At 35.9% G+C, this 21,277-nt stretch overlaps 2 protein-coding genes and 2 long non-coding RNA genes across 5 annotated transcripts; 2 read left to right on the plus strand and 2 right to left on the minus strand.

Annotated features, from left to right (window-relative positions):
- Positions 1 to 5,282: 5,282 nt before the first annotated feature.
- Positions 5,283 to 10,809, minus strand: LOC113353477. Its single transcript, XR_003361311.1, has 6 exons — positions 10,333 to 10,809; positions 8,836 to 8,910; positions 8,195 to 8,307; positions 7,502 to 7,570; positions 7,002 to 7,141; positions 5,283 to 6,392 (listed from the first exon to the last, which is right to left on the minus strand). It is a non-coding gene; the product is annotated as an uncharacterized LOC113353477 (long non-coding RNA).
- A 771-nt stretch (positions 10,810 to 11,580) lies between these two features.
- On the plus strand, positions 11,581 to 13,112 carry LOC113353478 (probable S-adenosylmethionine-dependent methyltransferase At5g38100). 2 transcript variants are annotated; one of them, XM_026597062.1, is made up of 3 exons: positions 11,581 to 11,722; positions 11,943 to 12,620; positions 12,726 to 13,112. In XM_026597062.1, the coding sequence occupies exons 2-3, from the start codon at positions 12,372 to 12,374 to the stop codon at positions 13,080 to 13,082; spliced, it is 606 nt and encodes a 201-aa protein (XP_026452847.1). In that variant the 5' UTR covers positions 11,581 to 11,722; positions 11,943 to 12,371; the 3' UTR covers positions 13,083 to 13,112. The 2 variants fall into 2 exon arrangements, with proteins under 2 accessions (XP_026452847.1, XP_026452846.1); XM_026597061.1 differs by having other exon boundaries at positions 12,347 to 12,620.
- A 3,379-nt stretch (positions 13,113 to 16,491) lies between these two features.
- LOC113353479 lies at positions 16,492 to 17,189 on the minus strand. Its single transcript, XR_003361312.1, has 2 exons — positions 16,885 to 17,189; positions 16,492 to 16,796 (listed from the first exon to the last, which is right to left on the minus strand). It is a non-coding gene; the product is annotated as an uncharacterized LOC113353479 (long non-coding RNA).
- Positions 17,190 to 18,980: 1,791 nt separating this feature from the next.
- On the plus strand, positions 18,981 to 20,781 carry LOC113351312 (caffeine synthase 1-like). The gene is made up of 2 exons (XM_026595322.1): positions 18,981 to 19,061; positions 20,425 to 20,781. The coding sequence occupies exons 1-2, from the start codon at positions 18,981 to 18,983 to the stop codon at positions 20,779 to 20,781; spliced, it is 438 nt and encodes a 145-aa protein (XP_026451107.1).
- The last annotated feature ends 496 nt before the right edge of the window (positions 20,782 to 21,277 follow it).

The raw sequence follows: 21,277 nt of genomic DNA on the forward strand, positions 1-21,277 counted from the left end.
CGATCCCAAACAACATCACTAGTGTGGCGTGCATGTTTGTTAGAAGTACCTCTCTCCGGATCCTCATCCAACAACAGCTTATTAACACCCTCGGGGAGAGATTTATGGCGATGAGGACTAGCAGCAAAACCGACGAGATCACCATTAGTGGAAGTTCCACTTAGATAGTTGGCAACAAAACTGGCAAGGGTTTAGTCGCCCTCCTCAGAACGATCATAGGTTGACCACTCAGTAGCAGAGAATTCGCCTCGTCCTCGCCTCTCACACTCTGCCATGATACGGAAAATGTTACCATTCCATTGGGCTAAAGCACGAGACGGTCGGATCTTGGAAATAACTTCATACATAAAGGGACGGCTACGATCATACAAAGGAAAGCGCAGTCCGAGCTCCAACTGACTCTTGGTGATGACGGTCGCCTCGGCTGAGTGTAGGAAATTCATGACATCACTCTTTTTCAAAACACCTCTTTGGACCGATAAGAGCTTGATGTCATAACCATGGAGATCAAAATCATCTTTTAACTGCTTGATGAACTGTTCATCAGACAAGTCTTTGGCAACCCTTTTGTCATTCCTACATAAAAACGAAGGAGAACCGTCAGAAAGGATAGAGTTAAGGACGCGATAATCATGGTGCGAAGGGCTGTCAACAATAAACAAAGAATCAACGGAAACACCATCATCATCAGAAAAGGTATAACTAACACACCTCTTCTCTGTCATGGAGGGAGTCGAAGAATCCATGGAAGAACTGTTGGGAAAAAATATCGAACCAAAGAAGATAACAAGCGGCAAAAGTCACAACAGCAGCAAAGGGAAAGCAATGGAAGAATCAAAGGATGGTTGAATCTCTCAAAGTTTCGGAAGACGAAGGAATATCAGAGCAGCAGTGGGCAGAAGGAACTAAGTAAAGAGAATGCAAGTTTTTGGAAAGGTAAAAGTGAAAAACCAAGGGCTTATGGTTTGAATTTATAGCCCCAACAATTGTAACCGGTGAAGAAGGTAGACAGGTCATAAAGATGAGTGTAATGGGGAACATGGCATGAAACACGGCATGGCAGCGGACGTGGAAGGAGAAGCGGTTTCTTCCCCTCGTGTCGATCACATGAGTGAAATAAGGGGTATAAATATAGGTGTAAATAATCCACACATCCAGGTGGAGCAATCCTGGGTAACGAAACATCGACAGCAGATGAAGTGTGAAGCACCAAATCATCTTACCCGGCCTTGGCGCGAGAAAAGAGACACCAAGGAAACCCGTGAAGACAATACATGTAAAGGTCGGAGGTGGCTGAAGAGATAGCCATCGAGTACAAGATAAATAAATGCATTGACGAAGTAGTTGAGAAGATAAGGAGAATCTGGTCAAAGTAAGACTCGGCTAAGAACATCAAGTGCGACATCGTCTACACTCACTAAGTAATATACATCGGATGGATGGACGTCGGCGAAAGACATCACTAGGTTCGTCCCTACACCTCAGATGAGACATCACTAGCCACCCAAGAAGGACATCAAGGAAGATGTACCACGACACACACTGTAACTTGGATGTATCATCACTTGTAGCTATAAATAGAGAGCTATGTAGACAGCTAGGGAGGCAAGTAATTAGTGAGGGAAGAGAGAAAACCAAGATATTGTAGTGAGAAAAGAGAGCTTGCTAGTGATTCATATCCCTTGTAACCTTGAAATCCAGTAATAAGATCATCCTTTCACCCCCGTGAACGTAGATAATCATACTGAACCACGTATATCTTGTGTTCTTGTGCATCCCTTGCTTGTTTACTTCATGGTTTGTGTGTGTTTATGTTTCTTGGATGTATAAGTAGGGTTTTCCGCATCTACATCCACGGGGCGGGCCGCCCACCCCGAACAAAAAATATGGTTAAAAGAAGAAGAATCGGGCACTAATCTAGTTAATTATCCGACTTTAGGAGGCCTTCTATACGATGACTTAACTGTTATTTTTCCGTCACAAAGTTTGTCTTAGGGAATAGAAATTAGTTCTTTTGATCTCACAATTCCACGAAATTAAGGTGAGATGTGACATAATCAGACTTAGAACATGATATTTGGTAGAATATCTTCCATAGATAACTAGTGGATATAGAGATCTTATTTATACTCAAAGTTGTTACAAAGATAAGACATTCAAAAACGATATAATAGCTAACTAAAGAGAACGAGTTACACGCCTTCATAACTATGCAGTTAGCTAGTCTTGTGGAGGACTGACTTAGCTTCCTAATCTTGTGGATGACTTTCCACTGTAGGCTTAACACCTCCCCTCAAGTTGTACTTGAGTTGACGAATGTGCAACTTGCTTCTAATGTACTGGAACCTTGGTGAAGATATCCCTTTCGTAAATATATCATCCAGCTGGTCTTTTGAACTTATAAAACGAACTTGTAACTGCCCCTCAAACTGTTGTATGAGAAAATTGGTGTTTCTCTTCAAATTCATAGTGTGAGATAGTCAAAATACCTCTTTTAAGTTTTAGTATGAGATAGTCGAAATACCTCTTCAAAGTTTTAGTTTTGTGTTGATTAGGGTTATTGATCTGTGTTGGTTAACAGACATAGGTGGTATTGATCTGTCTTGGTTAACAGACATAATTGGTAATGGTAGTGTTCTGTGTTGATTAACAGATACAAATGGTAATGGTAGTGATAATGTTGTTTAACTGATTTTGAAAGAGGATGTTGATGGGAATAGGGATATGTACTGATGGTGTGAAAGATGGTGGAGATTGGTGTTGTAGGTAGCATGGATGGGTGACGCGAGTAGAGTAGGTGATGGAACTAGTGATAGGGGTGAAAAACAAGCACTTGCACATGGTGTAGAGTTCAAATCTTTTTCAGCTGTTTTCACAAGCAGGTTAGGGGTTTACTATACCTTTTCCAACGTTGGATTGTATTGTATGGACTTCAAATCTCTGCTCCAAATTCAAATCCAATACAAACCAAATTCTCTCAAATTACTCGAATACTAAAAACAGGTCTAAATCCTACGATTCAGTGACAACTAAAACGACAAGAGCATCTTCTCCGATTGTTTTTTTTTTCTTGATCGGAAAAAGCAATTGAAAGAGGGTTTGGTATGAAGAGATAAGGGATTTGAGTGTTTGGATGCTGATATGAAAGTGGTTGTGATGGTGGTGATCTACTGTTTGTTATGGTGACGGCGGTTGTTACAGCAGAAAAGCGAGGCGATCGAACCTTCCTGATACCAACTTAGAGCATGATATTTGGTAGAATATCTTCCATAGATAATTAGTGGAGATAGAGATCTAATTTATATTCAAAGTTGTTACAAAGATAAGACATTCAAAAATGATATAATAGTTAACTAAAGATAACGAGTTACAGGCCCTCATAACTATGTAGTTAGCTAGTCTTGTGGAGGACTGACTTAGCTTCCTAGTTTTGTGGATGACTTGCGACTGTATGCTTAACAATCAGCAAAATTGATAAACAATTCCATTTAGACACAATCAAACAAACAGATTGTTAGTTGAAAATTACTCAAAAACTTGATTGAATCGATTGGAATTGATCAATTTTTTCACCACGTTCCTTCAATTTGGAAAAAAAAAAATTCAGTTCTGATTTTTTTTTAAAAGAATTGATTATAACTCTAAAATCTACTGTCATGTCAATCACAAAGAACAAAAAAAGTTTGTGTTAAAGTAATTGAATCTTTTTGTTGACTCAATTACACTCAAAATTCTCAGTTCCAAAGAATTTCTCGCTGTTGGATAAATAAAATAAAGCAGAGCAAGAGCAGTATTTTGAGATTCATCCCGGGTAAGAAGACGACGGGTATCGTGTTCAGACCTGACCTATTTCTTTCTATTTCCCCTTCTCTTATACATGAAAAATCTCTCAACAACAAGAGTCTTCTGTGATTGTAATTCAAAGAGAACAGATTTAAACTTTTTCATTCTGTTAATGGCGGAAATATCACACTTTGAATCAAATAACAGAAATCCATTTCTCTAAACCTTCAATTACTTCATCATTCCCCCATATATAAACCTGCACCATTTCTTCTTATCGATGGATTGTATTCTATCTGTGACTATTCTGTCGATCGGCATAATTGGATCATTTGGTTAGAATTTAGAAGAAGATGCAGCTTCATTCTAGTGGTGGTGAAGTTACATATCTCCATTTTGGAAGAAGAAGAAGAGAAAGAAAACGAGTATAATTGACCGAGAAAGTTTAAGAATGTGATACCCGAAATACCCTGCAACTTTCTAGAAGTCTGGTACATCTAGTTAGCACGCGTTAGAAGTGGAGATAAGACAGACCGTATCACAAGTGAGACCGAGAGAGAGGTGTTTAGGAAAAATTTGGCTCCTTCCTTTCCACTTTTCTATTCACCTACTTTCGATCTAAATCCCATTTCTGAAAAACGGTGAATCCTACTAATACCTGATTGTGAATTTAAATCTGGATGTGTGGTTGAGATTGTAGGGAGATGAATAAGGAGGTGCAAAATAGGGAATCAAATAACATTTCCGAGTACATATACTCTTTTCTAGGAATTCTTTACAAAGAGTATTTAAAGTATATGCGGCTACGCCTGAACATAATTTTAACACTCATTTTCTAGGATTTCTTTACAAAGAGTATTCATGAATTTTTTTAATTTTTATTTTCATCTTTTTGGTAAACGATTCTTGATTTTTCTTCTTAGTTGTGCACCAGCACATAGTCTTAACACTCATTTAACTCCTGCATCCAATTTCCTTCACAAAAATGCTGAATACATCGAGGATTTATCACGGGATAAATCCTCACAGAGAGAGAACTCACTCCACCTTGCACCTATCAAGGTGCGTCTAAAATTATTGTTTTCTACAACCATAGATAACTTCCTTATAAGCCCGTAAAGATATACGAAACAATTTTGTTTCAGTAAACCAAACCACGGTAAAATTTATAAGTAAGAGAAAGATGGGAATTGATGTCCCACCCTCTCACTCAACATGTCGATGTCGTCGGGAAAATACGGTTTAGTCCAAAATCCCATCCAAATATACTAGTTAGTCCTAACTCATTCAACTAGGTACAAACTAGTCCTTTTTTATGGAAAGTACACAAATAACCTTCCTGATTTATAGTTTAGTCCAAACATTTGCAGTGTAGTCCAAAGTGACTCATGATGATGTCAGCAGTTTTAAGTAATATATATATAAAAAAGTCAATTTATCTTTGGAACCGTTTGTCCAAAATTCGTAAACTTTATATATTTAGAAAGAGATTTCCGAGAACTACAAAAAACGTACCCATATGACTATAATTCTGACTTTTAAAAAAACTTAGTTTACATTGGTGTACAAACATGTACACATCTACAAAAATCCAGAAAATCCAAAGACACCAGCTTGTACATTACGCACAACTTAAATATTGTATATTACACACAACTTAAATGGTCCACCTAATACAAATTTTAGCCTCATCTACGCAAGCGAATCCACCAGTCAGGGTATCCCAATAAGGCTCATCCTTGTGTGTACTAAAATCATCATATATGCTTCCAGTGTCTCAAATGCACCTAATAATTTAACATGTTCATCCCCACAAACAACTGCAGCTCTAACTCTTCTGCCACCTTCGAATGAATTACTCAGTGTAATCATGGGAAAATTCGACGCGTTTGCATTTGTTCCAAATGAGCTCTTACATCTGAGCATATCGAACCAGTTATAATATTTCTTCTCTCTTCATAACAAATACAGATTAGTCCCCAGAATAAAAAAATTCAAAAGAAACCCAAGCATATTTTAACAATTTCACCATACAAAGGCACCTTCATAATACTAGTCGCAAGCTCTTATAGAACTAAGCACTCATCTGTCTCACAAAGATAGGCATATTTGCCATTTAGAGCTTGGTAAAAATGATAGGTATGTTTATTTTGGGTGTGCTCAAATAAAAATAAAATATGCTTGTTTCTAGGATGAGAATGGCAGTGAAATCCACCATCTCAGTTCCCCAAAAAAGGCTTGTTTCTAGGATGAGAATGGCAGTGAAATCAACCTGCACTCATCTTGTTACAGGTGCACCATTTTGTACACTTGTATTCCAGGGGCACCAGTATGTACACTTATAGAATGATGGTAATCTGAATTCCAAGACACAATGTCAAGCTAAATCAGAAACTCTGCAAACGATGCACTACCAGAAAAGCATCCATTATTGCATTTAAGAAGATCACTAGCCTTACACATTATAATTCTTCTGATCATTATGTAAGACTAACCTGTTCGTATATGTTTCCTTCTTCATTACCTTGGCGGCCAACATCTCAAAATATTCCTCTCTTTTTCCTTAAAACAAACGTCTTGACATTCTATGGTCTTTCAGAACATACAGCCTGTGAGTAAAAAAAGAGTTCATCAAACATAAATTCACAGAAAAACAAGAAACAGAGTCCGTAACGGTAGTAATAAATCAACATGCAGTAGTGCTAGAAACATAATATTCTCAAAATACAACCAGGCAAACACTACTGAGCCTTGGCAAGATATGCTTCTTCAATATTTTGGCTTCGAGATAGAAAAACTAGTGAACAGAAATGCACAAAAGATACGAATACAAACATATATGAGAAATTCTACATTTATACAAGTATGGTTAACACTTCCATAATCATGATGTTTGGTTGTATCAATATGTGCACTAAAATTTGATTAGAAGTCCTAAAGTGGGCTATTATCTACACATGTTATTTCTGTCACATGTGTACAACAGTGTACAGTTATATATTACAGGTGTACCAATATGTACACATGTAATTTTTGTGACAACAAACAATTAAAGACTCTTAAATAGCAGTTGAGCACTAATTCAGGTATACATGATTTTCTAAATCAATTCAAGTGGCAATTTATTTTGTTGTTAACATATAAAAAGCGTAGGTACGTGTTTAGAATGTCATTTGATATTTGTCACAACGGACAATCACAATTTGAGTTCAACTCACCAAAAGCAGACCTTGAAAAGCTTCATTGAGGTTAGGATCAAATGACAGCTTCTGGGGAAACCATTGTGGATATTCATCTCAATTCATTAGCTTGCTTACCCCTGGAAACCTATATTCATTTGGAGTTCCCAGCAAACAACCTAGAATGTACCAAAAAAGATCAGTCAGTTTATTAACAATTAGAGAACAACCCGAAAGATCTGAGCCAAATACATGTCCATCTGAAATTTACTAGGTGCAACTATAAAATTCATTTCAGTCCAGACTGGTTATTTTGTTTAAATTGGATTAGAAAATTCATTTCAGGTGTACAAATATACACTAACAATAAAAATGTGTATAATTATGTACACATGAAACCTTAAGTGAAAGTAGTCCTTGAAGCCTGCGAAACTTACTTTTTTAGAAAAATCTAGGATCTGCAGTTGGTTATTAATTATGAAGATTTATGTGTTGAAAACTCTAGCTGCCATCAAATTCTGCTAATCTACTATCATTACCTTAGTACAGTTAATGATTCTAGCTTCCATCAAATTCTACTATCTTCCAGTTGCAGTGTTGTACCCAACCTGAAGTAGAAATATATATAACAGCCAGTCATCGTGGTTTCTTGTTTTCTTCACAGAAGGCTCAAAGCTATTTCCAGAGAAAATGTAATAACAAAAGGGACTAAAAAGATACCTTTAAGTAAACATTCGAGTAGGGACTATTTAGAAACTAAAATGGATAGTGTGGACAATGGAAGTACTAACATGTATAGAGATTGATGCAGCAGTGTAGTAGGCACACGAATTCTGTCATGTATTCTACGGTAATATGCTAATATGGTAAAACAGATAGAAAATAGATTTATCATCTGATACTAAGATGTGTTCGGTGACAAATTATTTTTGTGTAGCAAGGAAACCCAACTCTTCGCTTAGTGTCTAAAATAAAATACCTAGACAAGCAACGTAATCCACAATGACAAATAAATAAGCAAGACATCAAGCAACATAATGAAGTAATGGCATTTGTATTGCACTGTGCATAACTGGTGTACAATCAAATACACCTTGTGTAGGAAGTACAAAACAAAAAAAAGTAAATGCATGTAATTGGTGTGCAAGAAAATACACCTTGTAGAGCTAGTAAAAAAATATGTAGTACACATGAAATACACCTTGTAGAGACAGTACAAAAATTTACCTTACCTTAGTAGAAGTTTCCAACAAACTTCCTCTAAACCTTCTTGCATTCTCCACCACTGTCAGATTCCCTAGCCTTAAACTGTGCTACAGAATTGTCCTAAGCAATACTAGAAATCCTGTTTAATTCACCAGGGCTAGTACATTTATGATCATCAAAATTCAAAAAGAAAAAAAAAAAATTCAAAGAGTTTCAATGAAAGTATAGGTACCACAGGGCATATACATAAATTCCTTACAAATGCAAGTATAGCTAACAACGTTCATAACGTATTCAGATACAACTAAGAAACCATGTGTACGCAAAAAATGAGTTAAAATTTCCTAACAGTTGAAAGCATCACTTGGTTCCCTGATTATGAAATTGCGGCTACATGTTACTATTGAATGCCGCTATTAACATAATCTGACACTTTATGCAAAACTGAACTTGAATAAAAAACTATTAATAATTAGCATGTGTACAATTATGTACACATTAACAATCCACATGTGTACAATTATGTACACTCTTCAACAGGTGTACAAATACGTACACATTGATAATAAACTGGTGTACAACTATGTACACGTTAATAATATATGACGTGCACGTCCCTACAAGAGGAATGAACACAAACTAATACTTCAAAGAGAGAGAGAGGTACCTGAAGTATATTCGCTTGAAATTGTTCCCTCCCCCATGCTTAGAAACAAAATGGAAGGCTCTATAAAATCAGGCACTGTGTATAAACATAAGCCTGGGTTAAACTTCTGTTCCTGTAATTAAATTTGGATCTTTTACTTCAGTAATTCCCAAGTAAAAGAAATAACGATTAAAATCTTTGCTGGAAAAACTCAAAACTGGTCAGCTCGTATATTTTACCTAGTATCTGTTCGCAAAACTCGTTTACTGAAAGTTACTGATTCTTCCAAATAAAAGAACTATCTTTATCAAACAAGTTAGAATCAGAAGTTAGACAAACATGTGTTTTCATTGACATCCCCCTCCTCGCTTAAACTATGAAGATGGATTAAGTGAATTCCAAAAGCATACACAAAGAACCAAATTGACTGTAGCTAGAAAAGAGAGAAGAAAGACTCTATTTCCGCTATTTAGCGTGTTATCTGCTAGTATATTCGCATATTATGATGATATTTCCACAAAGGATTGGACATTTCCAGCAACAAGGTTTTGATGATTTTAGGCATGTCTATGAGTATTTCCGGCCAACGTTTTTTATTTATGTTCTTAAGAAATATGAGTAAAAGCGACCGTCTTAGCGTTAAAATATGTATCATATTCTAAATGTTTCAACTTGTTTTCTAGTAATCTACTACAAGTAGATAGCTAAATATTTTTTTCAAACAAGTAGAAATGTAAATTAAAAATAGTGACACGACAACAGATGTCTATCTGAGCTTAATAGAGTCTTCGATAAAACCGACTTATATCAAAATGAAAATTTAAAGTTTCTCTTGATGATATAAAAGCAAGATGCCTTCTAAGTGTTCAAAAGGACAAAATGTACACATCCAAACATCGTACATACGTGTGGAATCTTATTAGCTAGTTATCATGTTGCAGAGATGTAGTACTCCCGAACAAAAATAAAATGGCGAAATAGTCTGGACATTCATGATTTAGATCATTTCATCTCATCCCCTCTTTTGGAAAGCTTCATTTTAACTGCAAATAGCTAGCTCATAATCCAATGATCCTAGAGATTTAATACATTTTTGTTTGCATTTGCGTGGATTCTGCACCCTTAGCTAGGGGTTTAGTATACATTTTAAAGCTATGCCTAATTGTCATCAACTATGGTATATATATATATATCCTATTTTATATATAAATTATAGATCGTTGCTTAAAATGATCATGCTAGAGTTCGGTACAAACAGATTCATACGATATATGCAAATTCGCGGTGTCGGAATACTTATTGATTGATCGATCTTAATCTAGCATGGTTTGTTATCCTAATATACTACCAACACATCCAGAATTAAATAACACCAACCAAATTACAAAAAAAGTTAATCTGCTAATACAAATGCAACGAAATCCATAACAAATTTAGATCGAATGCATAAAAATCAAAACCAAAAATCAAATTAGAGAAATCTAATATCAAAATTTGGCTAGTACCACTACTACTTACATCTTTGAATGAAAGGAGTCCAATATCTCATAGATAAGAAACGACTCTATGAGCAGATTCGACGGGAAATATAAGCTGAACAAATGGCATCTTCTCATGATGCGTTAGATCCATGCTTCGCAATCTTTCTATGACCTCCATTTTCCATTAACAAAAACAAAAATTATTTCTCTAGATCTTCAGATCTGATGAAAAAGAAGAAGCGTTTAAAGAGTTTCTCTTTCTGTTTTTTCTGATGGAGTGAGAGTAATTCAAATTAAATGACAAAAACATGTTGTCATCTTCCAAATCGCTTCTAAAGGATGAAATTATCTTCAATTTTGATCTGCTAAAATTTATCGATTTTGAAATAATCTTCAAGAAAAGGAACTGAGACGACGATTTAAGTTTTTCAAAAATGAATCTAGTGTTGTACGATTATCATAATTAGGTTTGAAGATTGGAATTTTATTGAAACGATGAGATTTGATCCTATGATTTTTTTCTTCTCCTGTTTTCATGAAATGAAAATGAAAAAAATGGAAACTTAATTATAAAGAAGTGATTAGGTGCGGGGTATTTTTGTCCACGGAAAAAATTAGTTTTGGACTGAATCGTTTAACAAATGATTAACCCGTATGAAATTTGGTGAATTTGGATCCCCTAGTACTAGGCTTGAGATGGCAGGACTAGAGAGTCTAAAACCCAATACTTTGGGACTAAACGTCATTTTGTAGGATGTCGTCCCACCAATCAATCTAACTTTTGGCCCTATAACTTTCTCCTTTTTTTTCTTTCTTTTTTTGGACTGGCTTCTTCTTCTTTTCTTTTTTCCTCTCTAACATAAGAACTGTTTATGACGTACATCAATTAGCACTCACCGATTCCTTCTGACGTAAACGTAAACCAATCTGCAGCTGGTTAGGGTCAAAATTCAATGGTTGAGGGCGCTGTGGCGTACGCAAATCCATAGTTGGATCGACAAAATTTAGAAGACCGAGACCGTGCATGGCTGCTGAGGGCAGGGGCTGACCCATAACACCCATTCAATGATTAATCTAGTAAAGTCAAAATTTCTGGTTATGGTTTGATGACTTTCTAAGTTGTCTAAAAGTCCCGCATGGAAAATACGCAGACATAGGCTTATCGCTACCGATGAATATATGTGGTTTACATGAAATGGAGTGGGGTTAGCACTAGCAGACCCTGTTTGCCCCTACCACCATTGCTCACTTTCAAAATGTTCAAAGCGAGATGCACATGGGTTTTACCATGTGTAAATAGCCGATGATGAACCATCAATGTTCGTGAGTTAGAGAAGGAGATGGAGATGGAAAAATCAGCTGTTGAATCACATCCAATGAAAGGTGGAACTGGGCAGCACAGCTATGTCCAGAATTCCTCCCTTCAGGTAGGTGCACACGATATCTTTCTCCCTTTTCCTAGTCCACATATCATATATCCACTAAAACATGTTTTTTTTCCTTTTTTTTTTTTTTTGTTTTTCCACTCCACCGGTTCATCCGAGTCCGACTAAACAATTGTTTTTTTCATCTATATCTCATTTTCTGATAAAGCAACTAGTTGCCTTCCGATCGTTTTGAGTTTAATTGTTTTCTTGTTATCGGCAGAGACGTGGCATTGATCTTTCACAAGGATGATAAAAGAAGCAATTGCTAAAGAATTCAATGTCGAAAACCAACTATGGAACAACCCAAACACCACCTTTCGCATTGTTGATTTGGGTTGTTCGGTAGGATCGAACAGTCTCGTTTCTGTTAATGCGATAATGGAAGCCATGGATCTTAAATTTGAATCTTATTTTCAATGGCTACAACTTAAGCAAACTGCAAAACCTGAGTTTCAAGTATATTTTAATGACATAGCATCAAACGATTTTAACATTATTTGCATCGATTCCAATAGAAAAGCCTTATTTCGCAGCAGGTGTACTGGGTTCGTTTTACGGATGTTTGTTTCCTCGAGCTTCCCTTCATTTCGCTAATTCATCTACTGCACTTCATTCGCTTTCTAGAGTTCCAAGAGGGTCAGCTGTTGATATGAACTCAGCATGGAATAAAGGCATGATACATTATAGTAGTGCTCCAGATGAGGTCTTTCAAGCTTATTCAGCTCAATATGTTACGGATATGGAAGCTTTTCTTCTTGCTCGTGGACATGAGATTGTCTGTGATGGATTGATGTTTATTTTGGTTCCGGCTATCGCTGACGACACATTAATTTCTCAAACAAGTCCAGGTTTACTTTTGGATGTTTTGGGATCTTGTCTTATGGAATTGGCAAAAACGGTAACCTTCTTTAGATGCTACAAGTGTGCGCATAGTCTAAGGCTTATATAACTCAACATCGGATGGAAATTAATTTTAATTAGTTTGTTGCTTGCATGCATGCAGGATATCGTGGATGAAGCTAAAATGGATTCCTTCAACATGTCGTCGTACTTAACATCACCTAAACAAGTGAAAGAATTAGTAGAGAGAACTGGGTGTTTCACTATAGAAAGATTGGAGATGTTGGAAACAAATTTTCCACCTGCAAGTGGTGCACAAATACTTACCAACCATATGAGAGCTGCAAGTGAAGAAATATTCAAGCAACACTTTGGGTTCAGTGATGATGATTTAGAAAAATTGTTTGATCTTTATTCAAAAAGACTTGTTGATCCTCTCTCGATCTTTACTAAATCAGAAGACAAGTCTTTTCAAATGTTTCTTGTTCTCAAACGCAATAGCGTTACCATTGCACAGTAATGCAAATATTATGGTTGTATTCATCTTTTAGCAGAGAAATCCCTTCATTTGCATCATTATTGACAATATGGCTTTATTTATCCGTTTGCTGTTGTTGGTAGCTTAATTTCAACCGTTGCGATTCTAGAAGTTGAACATCCAAAATTATATCATACCTTACTGCAATAAGGAAAATTGACTTCATTTTTGCCAAAGCAATCTATGTCATACAAAAATTTCCAACATGTCAGAATAACGAGGAGGGCACTTTGCTCATCTTTCTTCATACCTTAATCCTGACATTTAATAAGGAAGCAAATTGAAAAGGTGAATTCAGTTTATCAAGGAGAATTTTCGTGCTATTGGACAGGCCTCTGATAACGTTATAGTAGCTCATGAGTTAATTGACACATTAAATCGTAAGAAAACAAAAATTGGGGGATTAGGGGTGAAAATAGATATGTCGAAAACTTTCGACAGGGTTAGCTGGGATTTTTCACTAAAAACAATGGAGAATTTGGGTTTCTGTAAGGACTGGTGTGATCTAATTAAACAATGTATAACAACAGCTTCTATTGCAGTTCTTCTAAATGGATATGCAGGAGAGTATTTCAAACTAACTCGCGGACTGAGGCAGGGGATCCTCTGTCCACCTACCTGTTCCTCGTTTGCATGGAAGTATTTTCTAGATTTCTTATTGCAAAGGAAACAAACTAAAGAAATACAAGGTTTAAAAATAAGTAAAAATAGTGAATCTATGTCTCATCTGTTCTTCGCAGATGATTGCGTTATCTTTACAAAGGCTAATCTGCAAAGTTGTAAGAACTTACTAGATTACTTCGTGATTTCAGTTTGCTCTCAGGCCAAATGATAAATTTTGACAAGTCAGGGAATTTTTTCAGCAAGAAAATACATCCTAAGTTGAAAAAAATGATGTCTAAACTTTTTAAAATAACTTTTATCTACGGGCTCCTTTATTTATTGACAAATCAAAAACAAAAACTTTTGATTTTGTCGTCAGTAAGATAGAGGAAAGAGCAAAAGGTTGGAAAAGTATAATCATTAACCAACCATGTAAGATGATTTTCAATAAATCAATTTTGTCTAGTTTTTTTTTTTAATAGGAAAGAAAGATGCATTAATAAATTTTAGAATAGATTTGTATTAAGTTCATCTCTAATTAGAGATTTTAACCACACTGGAAAATCTGTGTTCCAGTGTTCATCAGCTCTAAAGTTCCTAGCTCTCTTGGCTAAGTTATTTTCTACTTCATTAGAATCTCTGTGCACAAAAGTGCATTTCCAACTTGAAAAACTATCTAATAAACTCCTGCAATCCTGGATTACATTATTGTTTGTCCATTTGGCTGAAGCTAAACTACCGTTGATAGCATTTACTACATTCAGGAAATCACCTTCCAGATGTAGTTTCTGCACTGTTTCATCTTTTTCCAACCTAATTGCTGCTAGTGCTGCCAAAGCCTCAGCCTGCTCCTCATCATTAGCTATTCCATGGATTGAATGTGTACCCCCACAGCTCCCAGCATCATTAAAATTTATTAGTCCAATACCCGTATGTTTGTTTTCCTTTTTGAAAGAAGCATCAAAGTTAAATTTATGAAATTCAGAATCCGGTAAACTCCATGCAGATACAACTCTGTTGTTACTTGAAGTATTTTTACTATTCAAAAGTCTCACAGAGTTTGCATTTCAGTCACTAATATTTTTATTCACCTGGATGATCAGATTAGTCACTTGCACTTGGGCATTGTTAAACACCACATTACATCTAAGATTCCAAATTTTCCACATAGAGAAACTAATAAATTGGACAAATTTTTTGTTAGACTCCCCATTGTTACCATTGGAAGTAAACCAGCTAGCAATCCATTCCTTCAAACTCATATTGCCCATATTTCCTGCAATATTATAATCTATGGCAAACCACAGTCTTTTTGTAATGTCACACTCCAGAAAAAGATGATTCAAAGTTTCAATATCCCTATTACAGAGAGGACATTCACTAGGTATAGAGGAAACAAACTTAGATAATTTAATTCTAACAGAGGCGCAATCATGCATACATTTCCACAGGAAATGCTTGATTTTTTGTGGGAGATCAAGCTTCCACAAAGACTTCCATGGAAAGCTAGTAGAGTTGTTCCCATGGATCTCCATCATAATACATTTGTATGCAGACTTAACACTAAATTGCCCATTGTGGGTAGGTTTCCATTTTAGGGTATCCTTACCAGAAGATGGTAATTTGATTTGACAAATATCGTTGACAGTGTCACTGTCAAAAAGACAATGAAGAGTTTTCCTGTCCCATTGCTTAGTATCCTGATCAATTAGTTGATTAACAGTTTTCATATGACTAGAAGACAAATTGGCATTAGGACAAGTATTTTTGTTTGGGACCCACTTATCTTTCCAAATTTCAATAGCAGACCCATCTCCCACCTCTCAGCAATAATGTTTCCTAATCAACTCTAACCCCCTACAAATGCCCTTCCAAATCCAAGACACAGAAACATCATTAGTAGCATGCAAAGGATTAACATTTTTGTCTAGTTAACCTGTATACCAAATGAGATGTTTTAAACTTCATAAAAAAATTATGAAGAGGATAAATGCAGTCAGAGGGACTTCTTTTGGGGAAAGGAATTAACCGCAAAAGGTCATTATATAAAATCTAACTAATTCTTGAGCAAACCACATGTATGGGGGTTGGGCTTTAAGTATGCTGACAGAATGAATATAGCAATGATTACAAAAATTGCATGGAGAATTGTTTCTCAACCCAACTGTTGGTGGGTGGAGATGTTAAAAGAGAAATTTTTCAACAATAATAATTCTATTTTTTTTTTGAAAAAATATGTTAATTCTTCTTGGATGGGGAAGTGTGTAATGCAGGGTATAGAGATGATCCATAAACACATGCGTTGAGAGGTTGGATATGGGCAGTCTATAAATATATGGACTGACCAATGAATACCAGAACCAGATATTACTCTAGATCAAATATGTTCCAAAAGGAACAATTCGTTAACACTCATACAAAATCTGATTAATCATGGTACAAATGAGTGGAACCAAACCTTAATCATTAATTTTTTTTCTCATATCATTGCTCAATCTATAATGAATATAAATTTGTTTATTGATTTGTATGATAGCTTAGACAAGGATAAACCTAGATAGAAGCTACCTAGGAATGGCAGATTCACATTAAATTCTCTATATGATAGATTAAGCCGAAAATATACTTGCAAGGAGGAAATGCAGAAATTCTGGAAAACTGGCTTACCACAGCGAGTTAAATTATTTTTATGGAACTGTCTTAACAATGCCTTGCGTGTGACACAGATTCTTAGTTCTTATATGCCTGACATAGACAACCAATGCATGTTCTGGAACAATAGCATCGAGTCATTGTATCATCTGTTTTTTTTTAATGTTGGTTTGCAAAATCAATATGGACTTTACCCCTCTTTACTGATGGAGTAATTTTCAATATAAAAAATATTACTTTTCAATGAGCATCACAATTTGTGGTTTGCAGGGAACGGAACTAATAAAAAACCGATCACAACAATACTGATCCTCTTGGGTTTGTGATGATTGTTTATCCTTTCCACGCTTTCTTCCCCGGTCTCAACAGGGTATCTCTTGATGATTGAGCAAAGCCGAAGTAACATTATCACGCCACCAAGATATGCCAGAAGTTCCTTATCTTTTAATCATATGTAAAGAAAAGCATTTTTTATAAAGAAAAATCTATATGTCAACAGAATGAAGCAAATGTTCTTTGAGAAACTTACCCTTGTCCTAGACCCTTAAATGATGCAACAGACTCAAAAAAACCAATTAAAAAAAGGCTTCTAATTGGAATGGACTCCGGTGTTCTTCCATCATTATTTAGATTGAATCATTTTACATGCTGATCTTCAATGGCTGCCATTGGGGATGCCGCTTTTGCTGACGACGGAAGAGGATCAAAAAGATTCAGTTACTCCATATTAAGAGCGCCGCCCTCCTCTCCAATCTTAGATTGACCCCACTCGGATCTAACATGAAAATATTATGCAACTCAATTTTGTTTCAAAATGCAGAAATGCTATCTTGACCGAGCTTTCATCCCGACCAAAAATCCCGTATTTAATAGATGATTGGGTCCCACATTACCCATTGATGATCCTAATGCTAAGAACCCACCAGGAGCCGTCCATTCTCCTTTCGGGAGAAAAATGGGGAAAAAAGCTCGGTGTGTATCATTTCCCTTCAAAAATGCGCATTTTCAACATGTCGCATTGTAAGGTTGGAATTGATGTTTCACACTCACTCTCTCTCAACAATCAACATGTCGTCCTTGGCCCTATCCGTGGAAGGCGTGCGTAATCAGATATACTTATGAATTAACGTAGACCAACCAATCTGCATCGTATCAGCTGGTTAGGGTCAAAATCCAATGGTTACTTAAGCAATCTTGTTATAGGGGCGGCGGGTAATAGGATAAAAATGGTCATTACATGGTAATTTGAAGTGATCCTTATCCAAAAAAATTGAAAATGACTAACTAACCCTTATATAGGTTAGTGTTGATAATCTAGTTTAGTATTAATGATTAATTTTTACTTATATTAACTCTACATGAAAACAAAATCAGATTTTAGAGTTTAAAAAAAAAATCCATTTTTTTTACATTTTCAGAGCTAATTACGGTTTGAATTTTTCCCGCAACCAACTGTAAATCTTAGTTACGGTTCATAAAATATGAACTACCAACCGTAATTGGTTAAATTTGGGGAAACTCAATTGTAAAACCAGTTACGGTTGGTAACTAAATGCTCGAGACGAACCGTAGCTTAGTTACGGTTCGTAAACTAAAATGGTTACCAACCGTAACAGTGTTTACGGTTCATCTCGAATTTTAGTTATGAACCGTAATTGGTGACCTTTCTGGACTCTGGGTTCCAGGGTTGTTTACGGTTCGTAATTTTGGTATCGACATCAACCGTAAGTTCACTTACGGTTGAAAAAAAAACGTAACTGAAGAAAATTATCAGATATAAGAACATATGGTTGGTAATAGTTCAATTACCAACCGTAACAACATCAAAATCTCCAGTTACGGTTCGTAATTGAGTTAAAATCAACCGTAACTCACATAAACCCAGAAATTTGAATTTCAATTTTCATCTAAAATCCTAATTTTTGAAAGAAATTAGACTTAAATCGAACAAAATAAACCAAATCGTAACTGGGCTTTTCAAAACATACCTCATATAAGTCATTACACTACACTTGATTAATTTTCGAATCGTCGATTAATCGAAGACGATGAAATGGTTACGGTCGATGGGAGGAAAAGAGAAGAAGAAAAAAACAAAATTTCAATTTAGCTTTGATTTATGTTACAAATGGGGAGAGCAATCTAGTCAATTTCCACCCCCTATAAGACATCCCCTAACCAATTAGAGGGACATTATTATCACACTGCCGCCCCTCTGATGAAATTCGCCGCCCCTTTAATAGGATTGTACTTAAGGGCGCTGTGGCGTACACAGAAATAATTAGGTCGACAAAACTTAAAAGAAAGGTCGTCCGTGCATGGCAGCTGAGGACAGTACTGGCTGACCCTTTGCGTAATCTAGTAATGTCAAAATTTCAGAGCATTATTAGTTACGGTATCATGACTTTTAAAAGTCCCGCATGGAAAATATGCACAGCATAAAATTATTCCTACCAATGTATATTTGTGGTCTACATGAAATGGAGTGGGTCACCGGACTCTGTTTGTCCTATACACGTTACGCTGTAGCACTTTCAAAACGTTCACATAGGGATGCACATGGGTTTCGGCATGTATAAATAGCCGATGAACTTCCAAAGACGTGAATCGGAGACGCAAATGAAGATGGAGAGATCATCTGTTGAATCACATCCAATGAAAGGTGGAACTGGGCAGCACAGTTATATCCAGAATTCATCTCTTCAGGTACGTACACATGCACTAGCTCTTTCTCCCTTTTCCTTATAGTCCACAAATCTTATATCCATTACAGATAGTTTTCTCATTTCTAACTCAACCGACCATCTGATTAAAAGTTATTAAATTTTATAGAATCAGTGAGATATGTACCCAACGAGTCGGATATAATTTGATACCCGACTCAAGTAACTCCAATACATGTAGGAGCTGATTACAATTTCGAGTTAGACATCAGAAATAAAATACGGAAAATGGGTCATTTATCCAAATATTTTTAAAACATGGTTTAAATGGACGAGTAAAATTAATAAGGGTGAAATGGACACCAAAAAAATAGCAAAGATGAAACTGGATGCATCATGATTTAAATTAAAAATAAATAAAGTATTTGAAAATGGGTAGGATAGAACTGTTTACATCCTGCTTATTTTTATATTTTTATCCATTTAAACAGTATCAAAATCTAAATGTCCTTTTCACCCAGGAATTATTAATTTTGGTCTTTTTAACCAATTTTGTGAATAAAATAAGCAAATAAAATGATCCGACTCGTTCCGAGTTTGATACCAATCCCGAGTCAAATCCACGCTAATTCACAAGGTGGAAATAACTAGCTCGTGGCTGTTGCTTCCCAATTGTTTTGAGTTCAACTTTTTCTTGTTATTGGTAGAGACGTGGCATTGATCTTTCACAAGGGATGATAAAAGAAGCAATTGCCAAAGAATTCAATGTCGAAAACCAACTAAAGAACAACCCAAACACCACCTTTCGTATTGTTGATTTGGGTTGTTCGGTAGGATCCAACAGTCTCGTTTCTGTTAATGCAATAATCGAAGCCATGGATCTTAAACTTGAATCATACTGTCAAGGGCTAGAACTTAAGCAAACTGCAACACCTGAGTTTCAAGTTTATTTTAATGACATCATCAAACAATTTTAACACTCTATTTTAACACTCTATTTGCGTCGATTCCTTTAGAAAAGCGCTACTTTGCAGCAGGTGTGCCGGGTTCATTTTACGGACGTTTGTTTCCTCGAGCTTCCCTTCATTTTGTTAACTCATCAACTGCATTTCATTGGCTTTCTAGAGTTCCAAAAGGGCCGACTTATGATATCAACGCAACATGAGATAAAGGAAGGATACATTATAGTAGTGCTCCAGATGAGGTCTTTCAAGCTTATTCAGCTCAATATGTTACGTATATGGAAGCTTTTCTTCTTGCTCGTGGACATGAGATTGTCTGTGGTGGATTAATGTTTATTTTGGTTCTTTAGATGCTACATGTGTGCGCATACTCTAAGGCTTATTATATAACTTGACATCGGATGGAAATTAATATCAAATAATTTGTTGTGTGCGTGTGTGCAGGGAATTGTGGACGAAGCTAAAGTGAATTCCTTCAACATGCCATCGTACTTAACATCGCCAAAACAAGTGAAAGAATTAGTAGAGAGAACTGGGTGTTTCACAACAGAAAGATTGGAGAGATTGGAAACACTGTTTCCACCAGCAAGTGGTGCACAAGTACTTACTAACCATATGAGAGCTGCAAGTGAAGAAATCTTCAAGCAACACTTCGGATTCAGCGATAATGACTTGGACAAATTGTTTGATCTTTACTCCAACAGACTTGTTGATCCTCTCACAATGTTTACTAAATCGGAAGACGAATCTTTTCAAATGTTTCTCGTTCTCAAACGCAATAGCGTTGTTATTGCACAATAGTGCAAACATTATGGTTGTATTCATCATTATTAGCATAGAAATCCCTTCATTTGCATGATTGTTGGACCAAACATTATGGTTGTATTTATCCGTTTGGTGCTGTTGATAGCTTAATTTCAACCGTTACGGTTCTAGAAATTGAACTCTTCCTAGACATTACCAAAATTATATCATACCATACTGCAATGACGGTCATCGGCTGCATCATTATAATCATTCAAAAGTTATTTCACATTGATGACATAAGCTCTGACCATTTACAATTTCTCTTGGTTACCAATACTAAATCTCACCAAGGAAAACGGCCTTATAAATATTTTAAATGCTGGTTTAAGGATCCTACTTGTCAGCAGGTCATTAGAGATGGTTATAATTTAAATATAAGAGGGTTTCATGTTTACAAAATGACAAATTGTCTTAGGAATGTCAAATATGGGCTTAAAAAATGAAATTTATCTCATTGTAGTAATAATGATTATAAAGTAAATACATTAAT

This window comes from Papaver somniferum, chromosome 2, assembly GCF_003573695.1.
Source record: "Papaver somniferum cultivar HN1 chromosome 2, ASM357369v1, whole genome shotgun sequence".
NCBI classification, from domain to species: domain Eukaryota; kingdom Viridiplantae; phylum Streptophyta; class Magnoliopsida; order Ranunculales; family Papaveraceae; genus Papaver; species Papaver somniferum.

Coding starts and splice junctions, on each gene's coding strand:
- LOC113353478 (XM_026597061.1), top strand. CDS start 11,700: ATGTCCAGAATTCCTCCCTTCAG. Junction 11,723..12,346: donor TCCAGAATTCCTCCCTTCAG/GTAGGTGCACAC, acceptor TTCGCTTTCTAG/AGTTCCAAGAGGGTCAGCTG. Junction 12,621..12,725: donor TTATGGAATTGGCAAAAACG/GTAACCTTCTTT, acceptor GCATGCATGCAG/GATATCGTGGATGAAGCTAA.
- LOC113351312 (XM_026595322.1), top strand. CDS start 18,981: ATGGAGAGATCATCTGTTGAATCACATCCAATGAAAGGTGGAACTGGG. Junction 19,062..20,424: donor TCCAGAATTCATCTCTTCAG/GTACGTACACAT, acceptor GCGTGTGTGCAG/GGAATTGTGGACGAAGCTAA.